The following is a 12,870-nucleotide window of genomic DNA, read 5'->3' as shown; positions in this document are numbered from 1 at the left end:
CAGGGGCTCATCAGATGGCCTCCATTGTTAAGTCATGATCTTTAAAACAGTTTAAAACGCCCTGCACAGTGTTTTGACTGCTTTGTGTATTTATCAGCACCTAGTCGGAACTTTATGTATCTGTAAATTTTCTGCTTTTGTACTTTAAGGATGCATAATGACTGTTCGCAGCATTAAATAGATCGGCAATTCTACCAAACAGTTGCTTTATGTACTGTTAGCATTGTAGCAGCTGACTTCTTGGTCGTATTTTTCCATCTGTACTTTAAGAATGGTCAATAAAAAAGGTTTATTTAGGTTGTTTCTTGGTTAACCTTGTTAACACATACATCAAGCACTAAAAGTAGAGTCGTTAGTGGTGTTGAAAAAAAATGCAGTAGTTTTTATTCATCAGTAAATTCTACAAAGGGAAAAAAAAAAAGGCCAGTATTGAGTGTCAGCACCCGCTGCATTTAAAACAGCACTGTGTCAAGGTACTTGTCAGGAATGTGTTTTTACTTTTAAGTGCCTAAAATTTAAAGGGACATTTTCAGTAAGGACACAAACGTGATCTCTTATAACAGCCTCATGTCACTGAAAATGTCCTGGAAAATGATTTCTTGGAAAAAGCTGAAAAAAACTGTAATAGCATAAAAATATATTTGTTATACTGTTTACAGCCTCGGGGCTTCTTGTAGTGTTGCTGTATCTGTTCTGTGTGGCAGGTTTTCATAAATGGAGCTGAGCCATTGCTTTTTGTTTTACACACTTCTATGCATTGCTCTACACTAATCGTGATTTTCAATTTCATGTTTACATCGGTTAATTTGAATAAATGTAATTCTTTAGTGCAGCAATGACAGAAAAAATGGGGGAGAGATGGGGAATGGTGTGCCACAGAGCTGTTAGGCCTTAAACTCCATACTTTATTTTCTCTAAAATTATACTGGTGGCATGTTTTTGGATACCCAAATTGAGAATTTTTTGAATTCTGCACAGTGCCTTTAAAATTTCATACTTCATATTCTTGGTAGCTTGTGTGTCCCTACAACTCTCCAGTTTGTCAGATCTTATTTTCATGGTTTGCTTTGATGCAAACCTTTGCAAGTAGTGCCCAAATGTGACAGTTATGATCAGCGATCTTGCATACACGTTGATATGAGCTCATGCACTCTTCCATTTTATGTGAGATTGAAATCTGTCTTAATGTTAGGTTTATCAATGCTTAAAAACTTACATCGACATAATAAAGTAATATATATGTATGGGGTGACACATTAAGGATCAGTATCTACAAGGAAACAAATAAGCTTCTTGTTGTTTGTGACACATCCATTCATTTCCATCCAGTCTATGGATAATGGCTCTGTTAATAATAATGGATTGCATTTATATAGCACTTTTCTAGGCACCCAAAGCGCTTTACAATTCCACTATTCATTCACTCACTGGTGCAGGCAAACCACAGTTGTAGCCACAGCTCCATTGGAGCAGACTGACAGAAGCGAGGCTGCCATATCGCGCCATCGGCCCCTCTGGCCAAGTAGGCGGTAGGGTAAAGTGTCTTGCCCAAGGACACAACGACCAGGACAGAGAGAGCTGGGGCATCGAACCGGCAACCTTCCGGTTACAGATGAGCTTCCCAACCCCCTGAGTCGCCCGGACTTTTGTTAAATCTTGTGTCTGTTTTGTATATGAACATTTGGATAATTGTGCTAAGGGCAGTTATATCTCAGCCTTCATCTATTATTTTGCCTCTACCGACCTCTTATATCTTAGCTCATTCTTCTTGCAAATTTCTGCTGATTTATAAGGCACATGCATTTACATTTACCCAGAGGGAATTTCCAGTTTGCTATAAATGCTAGCACTCAGCTTGTCTAACTAAAGACAAAGCATGTTGAGTATACCAAATAAATGGTAAGACTTTATCAGCATTTTCCAATTTAAAGACTAAATGTCCACAATTGACTCGCAACACCCTCATAAACTATTCAAAAAAACCGATAAGATTCTCCTTTTTCATTTCTGTTTATTCAGACGTGTATCCCTCTTAAATAATTGAATCTCAGCGTGGTAGTCATTAATGTGTCATCGGCACCTCCTGAATAAAACAGTAAGTACAAATTGGACCACAAGCCTAAATTCTGTAATCTGGTTGCTGTTTCACAGATAGTTGAGCTTTTATTGGATGCTTTTGAAAATCAGAACTAGCTGACTGGACTATTCTGCACACAGATACGGATGAGTTTGGCTCTTTCAGTGTATGCTTGCTTGTGTGCATGTGTGGAAGTCATTGACTATCATAATGGAAGTCAATACAGAGGCCTGTGTGATTCGCTGCCTCACGGGAGCGTTTGTCTTTGATTAGAGTGCAGCAGAGAATGGGTGAATGCACAGGAACCTTAATTGTCTTCCTGAATCACTGCACTGTGACTCCTGACAGTAAAGCTGACATGACCGACTGACTCCACTCTCTAGAGTACATGTGCAGTCAGTTATGGCCTGGTGTTCAATAGTCAGGTTTTCATGTATTATTCTGAAAAGGTTTTGGCCTTAAACATGTCTTAAGCAGTACATGAAAGCTGGCAGTTTTACTTCTTTGTCACCGTTGGCTGTCAGGCCCCAACGCTAGCAGCAAAAATAGAATTCAAATTCTGTCACCATCTCTTAAGTTTGCAGACTGATGACATCTGGGTGAAGCAAATTGGTTCAGCTGTGTCCAGTTAGCTAATTAAGCTGAAGTTGCTCCATGAGTTGGTGGAAAATACTTTGGTTGACTTTGAAATGTTTCCAGGTGATTAGCTTTGACGCACCATAATCTCGCCGGGGCCTTTCTGTGTGGAGTTTGCATGTTCTCCCCATGTCTGCGTGGGTTATCTCTGGGTACATCAGATTCCTCCCACCAAAGACATGCAGTTAAGTTAATTGGCCATATGTGTAAATGTGAGTGTGAATAGTTGTCTATCTCTGTCCACGGTGTACCCCGCCCCCCTACGGTAGCTGGGATAGGCTCCAGACTCCAGAGGATGGATGGATGGATGGATGTTTTTTGGATGCTTTCCTCCCTGGAGATCCAATACCACCACTACCAGATTTTATCTATTCTTAAAATGCAGCCTGATGCTTTTTTCTTTTCATTTTTCTACGTTTAAGTTTGCCAGACATGGCACATTCATCAAATAGACTGCCTAGTACTACTATGTTTATGATTTATTGGGCTTTATTTTTGCTATAAAATATGTTAGAGCTGCAGCTGTGTATTTCTCCTTCTATATTCTGACTAAAACATCTTCAAATATGCATAAATAAAAACACTTCCATGCATTTTCTTCTACTGGTCCAATTTAGGGTCTTCAGGGCAACTGGGAACAAAACTCCCAACCAGCAAGTGGTAAGAGCCACAGTTTGCCCTCGATGGGTTACCGGGACCTAAATCACTTAATCATATGGTCAAATATTGGTACAGTAGAAATAATGAGGGTTAAAATTTTAGAAACATACTCTTATTAGTTTCTCTTTATTTTACATACATGTTTACATATAATAATAATAATGATAATAATGGATTGCATTTATATAGCACTTTTTGGGACCCCTCAAAGCACTTTACAATTCCACTATTCATTCACTCTCACATTCATATACTGGTTACATATACTGTAACCACTAGCCTTGGAAATAACTCTTCAATTTCTTATACAGACATGCTAATGTTCCCAACTTGGAGCGAAAATGAACTATTCATGTCAATTTTTTAGAATTTAGATAAATTTTTTGAGAGAGAAAGAGAACAAAGAAAAACCAAAACACTATCTTAAAGTCTTTAAATGTAAACTGTAACTTGCAGTAAACTGTAAAGTACAGCCTCACGCACACAGCTTGAAATCCAGAACTGACAGATGTGCTGCGACTCATTTTGAATGGACTGGCTTTTTTTTTCTTTATTTAAAGCACACCCTCACGCCGTTAAATAATTAAGTAGTCGCTGTGATAAGGTCATCAGAGTTAAAGCAGGAGTGCCAGTCTTATCTGAAACACTCAACTCCTCTGATAGTTTGCTGTGTTCACACTATCAGCGGAGCTGCTCAGGGACGCCTACTTTGATGCGTTCACTAGGATGTCACTTGTCTTTTTTTTAGCTTCTGTCTTTGAAAATGTTTGATTGAGGTAAAAAAAATTAAAAACTTTTCCAAATTTTCCACATTCACAGGTCTGTCATGTATTATTGGATTCTCATTTATTTTAAATACACTTTCGTTCAAGGACTCATAGCCACTCATGACACAATTTAAAACAGCTCTGGGAAAGCTGAATACCAACAGACCGATGCACTTCATCTAAGGCGGCTGGTGTAAATCGGGTGGATCAGTATTGTAGTAGAATGGTGAATGATGCTGACAACTGATGACTTTATTGATCCCTCGGTCACAGTCAGTGATCACTGTTGACCTCCCTTGGCTTTTATTACCGCTAATCATTTATTTAAGCTCAGTTTTTAAAACCTTAGGATGTAACTACAGCCCAGCCCATGCAGCAGTATATGAATGACTAACTTCGTATTGTGGAGGGATTATCTCAGTTGTTCTCCTGGCTGAAGTTTGGTCCTTTTACAGCATCCTGCCATGCGATTACATTTGTTTCTGACCACCGAGAACACTCACGTTAATTTTTATCGAGTGGAAAAAAGTTAGCTTGTTTATATTATGCTAACATAGCGGTGTCGCTAGCGGTCACGTAGCACATCATTATATACCAGCTAGCCAAACTTCAGTAACCCTACAAACGTCACTGCTGTTTAGTTTTCTGTCTTCATTTATGTTGGAAGTGATAACAGAGCTGTATGTTTTAATTTGTTTCCAAAACCCCGCAGTCAGGACATGCTATATTGTATTTAGATAGAAGCTAGCGAGCTAACTTCCTGCTAACTTCTAACTCCGTTAAATGTCATAAATTCCGTTTTCATGAATGCCTGAATGTTAAACTCAATTGTTACACCTGGTAGAGCAGAACGCTGATCATTTTATTAAAGATGAAAGACTTTAGACAGTTTTTCAACTCTCAGTAATGCCATAGTGATCGTTTGATATATGGACCTGCAGCGGAGTTTAAGCCCAGACACGGCTAGTGACGTCAGACTTAACGACCGGATAGACGTCTCAAGTCGTTCATTATCCAATAATCCATCACCAGCTGTCATGTTCTCCAAATACAGTGCACTAGTCTGTTTTTACTTGTTATTTTTGCCTCTCTATCTGCTGTCTGTCCACTGCGAGAAGCAAATCAACCATTAAATGAATGCAAGGAAGGAGCAAAATAAGATTTGAGCTGGAAAGTCTCTTCAGGATAGTAACGGACAGGAAGGCTGCAGTGCTGCGCTGTGATGTGTGAAAGACATGATGAAAGGGGAAAAAAACATTGACTTCACAGACATTTTGATGTTACATCTTTTGACAGAACAACTCAAATTATATATGACACACACTGTCAATCCTTTTTTTTTTCTCTCTCCAGGTGTATGAGAGGGGAACCAACGTGGAGCAATTTGTTACCCGTTTCCTGCTGAAGGAGTCAGCCAATCAGATCCAGTCTCTCCTGAGCTCTGTGGAGAGTGCCGTGGATGCCATTGATGAGCAGCACAGCCAATCAGGGTGAGCCAATGAGGGGATCGCTGGCTGTTATGTGTGAAATTGGGAATGTGCACATGTGTGTTTGTTCGTGACTGTGCACATGTGTCACGGTATTATGTGTAAAACTCAGATTGTCAGCGGCTGTAATGGGAACCAGGCAGTGTTTCAAACACAAATCGTCTTTGGTTAAAACATCTGTCACTCTTGCACGCACACACAGAAACCAATTTTCATCTCCTTCATCACATTTTCATCACCTTCTATCTCACCTTCATTCCTCTTTTGTATCACTCGTGCGTAAGCCAATTCTCCAAATCCAAGGCATTTTATTGTTTTTTTGTCTTCTATTCTCCGTTCCTCCTCCTCACTTTTTTATCTAATTCTCTTTTCCCCCTTCCCTCCTCTCCATCCTTCTCCATCTCTCTATTTTTCAGTCATCAACCTGCCAAAGTGAGTCCACGGATGTCAGGGAAGCACTACGAAAACACTGTCCCTGACTATCCCCCTAATAACAGAGTCAGCGCCAGGGAGGCTGTCAGGACCATCAATACTGCTTCAGGTGACAACTACAAACACACACACTAAAGCACACGCTGAAGATTGCATGACTGGAGGCCATCCTTCATGTAATTACCTTCACATCCCATTATTAGCAAGGTTACAGCGTTCTGACTGAGCAGAAATCAAACTCTAACTGTTACTCATCAATTTTACTGCACACACACTTATCCTTATGTAATTTATGCTCCATTGTAAAACACCTAAATCAGCCACCTGCACAGGTCTGATGCAGCTTCCCTGTAGCGGAAAGGCCAGTGCAGAGAAATTCTTATGGAAATGAGGAAACGGGTTTTTGAGGAGTCAAGAGCTGAACTAAAAGCAGCGGAGGAAGACGGCAAATAAAGAAAGCGATGGCTAAGGAAGAAACGAGAGAACATGGGGAGTTTTTTTTTTTTTCAGCATATCCCACAAGGTGTTAAAATTTAAGGGTAAGACTGTGTTAGTCCACTCAGCACTTCACTGTCTGGTAATTTTCTATATGAGGATGTGCAAGAGCACTAAAAGTTCCTTTTTTCTCTCTGTTTTACTCTGTTGGTCTTTCTGTCTGTGTCATCCTTCACCAGCTGGTAGTTAGCGCAACACTGTACCCTCAATTTGACACTTTGTACCCTTCAAACAAATTGCTTTTCCAAAAAGTGACACCTCACATTTTTTTCAATATGGTTTTTGTACTTTAGTCTAATTACTTTGGAATTTGTTCGTTGAGACATGTACTTAAAAGTCAGGCATTTTCTTTAGTGAATGGACCCTGAAATACAATAAACTCTTGGACTGCTAACAAGACTTTATGTAATGTCTGAACACTGAACTCTTGTGAACATTGATGTTATTCTGGCGTATTATGCCAGAGATCCAGCTCAAAAGGAGCTGGATCTCTGGCATAATACGCCCCGATGATTTTGCATAATCCTCCGAAATCAACAACAGTGGAAGTGGTGCCACTTTCTGTTGTCCAACCTTTGCCTTAAATCTAAAAGCAAAACATCTACCTTGAAACAACTGTGTGAAATGTCTGCCTTGCCAGTGAAATGATGTGAATTTTAGAGATCTACTGCTTCACTATCAGGTCTAGAGAGCCTGTTATTCACTTAAACAGGGGGGCCATGCCTGCAGCAGACTCTGTGCTCAATGTTGCTGTGACTGAGTGGGCCACTGACACCTCCTGCAAACGTGTCATTCACATAAAGTGAGGTTCTGATGGGCTTTATCACCAATGGGTATTGTTAAATGTCCTTCCTTCTGCTGGGCACTGCCCTGGTCATTCTGAGCACATGCAGCTCCTGTTAACAGTGCCATAAACCACAGAAATCTCCCAGCATCCCAGTCCAGTTATGATGCTGATATGTGCAGAAGCACTCCTTTAGACAGGGACTTCCTAAATTCAGGGACTAATTTATCCTTTTTCGGGTATTACGCTTGAATGTTTAATAGTGATCTATTATTCCTTTGCACATCCTCACCATCCCTTTTGTCGAGTTGTCCTCCATCACTTCATTTATATCTTTTTTGATTTTCTTTTCAAACCTTTTTAACCATTTCTTGCCAGTGCGGTAGTTGCCCAGAGTTGTTTTGTTGTCAGAGCAGCTTCGTTCATTCGTTCACTCCCAGACTTTTCATTTGTGATTCTCAGTGACCTAAATTTTCAGAATTCATGATGGACACTATTACAGGGTCCCAAACTGCCCATGCAAGGTTATAATCTAATGACACCAGTCTGTATGTATCTGACCTTAATTATCTATCACTAGCAATGTGAGCCAGCTGCCACAAAAAGCAAATATTAGACTTCTTCACCTCCCTCTGTGTGAAATTGCGGTGAACCTTTAATGCAAGTGCACACTTGAGAGTTTGCAGCTGTTTCTATTTCGGTATATTGCAGTTTATGCCAGATGGTTTCCAAGCTGAGCTTCACATGTTACAGAGCCAAATGTGCAGAGGTTAAATGTCCCTTGTCTGATGATTGGTCGTTCCAGCACCATCGCTGCATTGTCACAATCAAAGCTCTTCTGACTTCCTCCATAAAGCGAGAAACAGACTATCATCCTACACGTGTTCCTTACCCCCCACGCTTTGGCAGAATGCAACAACAGAGTGTTCTCATTGTCAGGCTTCATCTTTTCTGATGGGAAAGTACTGACAAAATGACATTGTCTGTTTAGACTCCGTACATGGATGTGCCTCATTTTTCCTCACAAATGGATATGTGATGCCAGCCTCCACGTGTTACAAATGACTCGTCCTTTGCCTTGCGGTATATTTCCAAATCATACAAAGTGCCTGCCTAGCTTCATCTTCTACAAATGTGATTTCAGTGCATGGATGGGTGCAATTCATGGTTTCTTTAGTTTCATGTCACTGGAGGACGATGATTTCCTGCATGGCTTGTGAGCAGAGAGGCTCTTTCTCTGATTGTACGAGGTCATCATTTGCCAAGTTCTCTATCCACTCTGATAGTCCTGAAGAACATCCAGCACCTTCCATTTGTCTTCTGCTCAATTCTGACAGCTACAATCAAGAGTCATGTCCTCTAGTAGCATCTTTAGCAGGTATCCAATACCAGTCCCATTGACTCTAGGCTCCCGATTTGAATTTTGCATTCATCATATAACTGCCTCAGTGCACCAACACTGGATGAGTGACATTCACTAGCTTTGACATATGCGCATTTCCAATGAGAACCTTCTTTCTAAATCTACTTTGGAGTATCTGAACTGCAGAATCATAATCATTGTCTGTTTGGGTGAGCCCTGCCGCTATTTTTGCAGATGTATTCAGGTAATTTTCTTGATACTGCAAAGGGAATTACTGCTATCTCATAGTGGCTCCAAAACAAGAAGAGACCCTACGCTTGAAACGAGACATTTTCTCTAATCAGTGTAAACCAGGAATTATTTTCACGTATTTCACAGGCTTAACTAGTTTCTTGTGTTTAGAAAGTAATATCCTTACATTGCTAGATAACTTATAAGAGCATTATGGGTAGTGAAGTCCTTGTAATCAAACGTAAGGCAATTATTAGTGCATTAATTCACAAATAAACTGTACATTGTCTTTTGTTTACTTTCTTCACAGCTCTTTTAATTGGATTATTAACCTGTTAATGATTCTTATGAAAGAAAATACTGATTTTATAGACATATATATTTGATTAAAGTAGTCATAACAGTGTCATCACAAATATTCACAGGGAAGAGTGAAAAAACAGATAAGTGGAGGCTCAGGTGAGAGGAAACCCTCAAAGGAGGGAGACAACCATATTATACACGAGCTCAAGCTGACTTAAAGGCGGGGATCTGACAGATGACAAGATAAAAGTCAGTAATCTCTGTTTTAATGTACAGAGCAGGGATCATACACATGAACGCGGCACATGAAGCAAACATGGCAGCAAGTGACAGGCGAAAGAAAGACATGAAATCCAAACAATGCCTAATACTATCAAAAAACTGTCAGGAAGGCATGCACAAGAAATACCCCAAAGCAAAATAAAACTCTAGAATATGAAAGATTAAAGACAGTTTGGTAAATATGAAAAGCCACAGGGGAGGTGTATGTGAAGATGAAAGGATATTTCAGAAAAGGCAGGAGCATTAACAAAGAGGACATGAAGCTGAAAAGGGTACAAGATGACCTGGGTTTACAAAATAAAAAATAATTCAGTGTATGGGTTAGAGATGGACCGATCCGATATTACGTATCGGTATCGGTCCGATACTGACCTAAATTACTGGATCGGATATCGGAGAGAAATAAAAAATGTAATCCGATCCATTAAATATCAAAAAAGCACCTCACAAAACTTGGCGAGCCGGAGCAGTGTGGTCACGTGATAGAGCGGCTGTGTGTATTTGTAGCCTGCTAGCAAACATTTCATCTCCGAGGAAGTTATCTCAGAGAGAAGTAAAGCAAGTGTGTAAGTTCATCTCTGAATGTTTGTAAAGCATTCCCGCGTTAAGCTTAACAACCGATATATAGAGCAACTGCCTCTTCTCTCCCTCTCCTGCTGCTACTTCAATCGTGAAACTGCTTAATGATCAGCTGATCAGCTTTTCTGTCGCGAGTCCGTCTCTCTTCTTTGTTTTTGGCCCATTTCTCACCAGAAAGAGGAAACCAGCGGCTGAACAACAGCAGCACTATTAAGCTTGATAAGCTGTTGTTAGAATTTATTTAATATTACTTTCTAGACCAGGATCTTTTTCTATGCAGCTGACGGCTGGTAACTGTGCAGGGGCGGATCTAGCAAAGTTTAGCCAGGGGGGCCGATAGGGCATGAACAGGCAAAAGGGGGCACAAAGACATACTTTTCTTTCTTATTCTCATTTAAAATATCTAGCTTTTAATTATTTAATAATTATCTGAATCTTACACCCAAAGTTTTAATCTGATGTAAAATGTATAGAAGTCCATTACTGTATATAGTAACTGTTAAGTCTAATATACCCTAGTACTTTTTAGTAGTAGTACTTTTTCCTTTGGGAAGGTACCATCTGTGCAGTCTGCAATTCTGTTGAAGAAAGATGTTGAATCTATTTAATTATTCTTGAAAAATAATTGATTTCTGTGAATTTTTTTCACCCTGCATCAATTTAAAGTTGATTACATTGATTAAGCATCATGAGGAAGAGGGTGGTTCCCTATTTTCTTTTGCTGGGAGTTTGCAACCCTATTAGTTAGGTTGCTTAATATTTCTGCTAAGTACTCTTTAAAATACCAGAATAGGGAGGATGGGGTAGGTTTATCGGCAGATATCCAAATTTATGATATCGGTATCGGTATCGGACATAAAAAAGTGGTATCGTGCCATCTCTAGTATGGGTTATTCGATATATTTAGAAATGATCAGTGTTAGTCGAAGTTGAACACTGTTACCTCAAGGTCTTTATGTCATTTTAATGACATACAGTAAAATTACAGTACAGTTGTTTACAGATGTTCGTCGTTGTCTCAGCTCAAATGTTTTGTTGATTTATTGACTTAAAAATTTGAATTAGTTTCTAATATCTTCTATTTGGTTAAATCTGACAGACAATTGTGAAGATGTCAAAGCCATTACTCATTTATTTTGTTATCAGTGTAACAGAGAATGATCTGCTGGGGTTTAACTAAATGTTGCGTGGCGATCCCATAATATTAGTCTGTGACGGAGGACTCTGCTGTTAGGAGTAGCTTGACTTGTCTCCTTAACTGGTCACGCAGTATGAAAAATGTTCACTGTCACAGCATGTGGCTGATGTCATAAACAGTGCTCCAGTTTTGTGTGGCATGGCCCGTTTTGGCTAAGACTTGAACATAAAACAAAAATTAAGCCTATAGGAGTTTGTTGCCATGACAGGTTTTTGAGATTTAGTACCCCCTCTGCTACAGTTAGGTGAGAAGAGTGCTGCTAATGGCTACCTTGGTGTCAGTAAATCTGTGTGTTTCAATGGGATGCCATGGATATACATACAGATATGGAGAGCTGCAGTCAGACTATGAGACAGAGCGCTGATTTGTGTTGACACAGCTTTGTCATTCTGCCAAAGTTTGTTTACCTTGTGGCTCAAGAAATTCTTCCTCATGCATGATACACACAGTGTTACAGCTACTTTTTGCATTAGTCAGGGTAACGTGCTGGTACTGTAGCAGTGGATATCAACTACTGTTGTAGTTTGGAGTCTCAGATTGTACAGTAGGTAATGTTAAAGCATCGTTGATAGTGGTATTTTTTTTCCTGCTCATACTTCATGGTATACATTTTTAAACTGATGCCTTTTTCATCATATTGTAGCATTAAATAAAAAACGTGATACCGTTATTTCAAGCTCTGTGCATTCACAGCCACGCACATAGTAGAGGTCCTTCCATACAAATTTAACAGCTAGGTGTTTAGTACCGCGACGGAAACAACTACAGGCTTAATATTGTCTGTTTGATAGCTGGATGGCTCACGCTGGTGACACTGCTCTTGGATTCATGGTCACGTTCATTTATGTGGATGCCTAAGGAAGAATGCTGTCAATGGCTTTAGCATTTGTTGTAACTTAATTTCTAAGTCGTTAGTGTATTAGATGTGTTATTATGTGGATGCCCAAGGACTGCAAATGTAACTTTACTAGTAGCTAAATCATCTGCAATATATCTATTTTTCTTTGTGTGAGAAAAAGTGTGTCTGTTAAGGTTCAACTAAAATGAAATGTGAAATCGCCTGGAGGTTTTTTCTCCTTCTTTGCTCAGGAGTTTCTTAAATATCCCTGCAATCACACCATCGCTGTTAAGCTTCAAGCTGCTAAACTGTTGGTTAAGATTCTGTGCAGAACAAAAAAGGGTTATTTTTATTGAGTTGTATAAATTCTTCTTAAGAACTCACTCTTGGATATTTGGTCATTAACCCTGATGCAAGTGCAGATATTTTTGTACACACTATGAGGAAGAGATGACACAGATCATTGACAGTGACATATTCAGTGTGCTGCTGGATGCTGGATAATAAAGCAGCATCTGGTGGATGTTGCATATGATGTGTATGTATAATACAGTGATTCAGTCAAGGAAGACATTCATATTTTTATCTTCTTTATCCAAAAAATCGAAAACTTACAAAACAAGCTGTAAATTAAAAAGATTGCAGCCACTTTAACACTAAACGGAAGGTAAGCACAGGCACTTACTACTCATTAATGTGACTCTGTACCTTTGTGTAAAAGAGAAAACTTACTAATGT

The 12,870-nt window shown here is 39.5% G+C and overlaps 1 protein-coding gene and 1 long non-coding RNA gene across 3 annotated transcripts in view; one reads left to right on the top strand and one right to left on the bottom strand.

The window, feature by feature from the left end:
- The window catches only part of necab2 (N-terminal EF-hand calcium binding protein 2), a 144,464-nt gene that overhangs the window by 70,915 nt on the left and 60,679 nt on the right, over positions 1–12,870 (top strand). For both annotated transcript variants that reach the window (XM_085168465.1, XM_085168464.1), the window contains exons 6-7: positions 5,494–5,630; positions 6,044–6,168. In XM_085168465.1, the coding sequence (XP_085024591.1) occupies positions 5,494–5,630; positions 6,044–6,168 (262 nt within the window). The remainder of the gene's footprint in view (positions 1–5,493; positions 5,631–6,043; positions 6,169–12,870) is intronic.
- LOC146513692 (uncharacterized) overlaps positions 1–12,870 on the bottom strand; it is a 296,792-nt gene that overhangs the window by 226,160 nt on the left and 57,762 nt on the right. The window lies entirely within an intron of this gene.

This window comes from Neolamprologus multifasciatus, chromosome 7, assembly GCF_963576455.1.
Source record: "Neolamprologus multifasciatus chromosome 7, fNeoMul1.2, whole genome shotgun sequence".
Taxonomy (NCBI): domain Eukaryota; kingdom Metazoa; phylum Chordata; class Actinopteri; order Cichliformes; family Cichlidae; genus Neolamprologus; species Neolamprologus multifasciatus.
The sequence above is the reverse complement of the archived record's forward strand: the minus strand, read 5'-3'. Positions and strand labels throughout refer to the sequence as shown.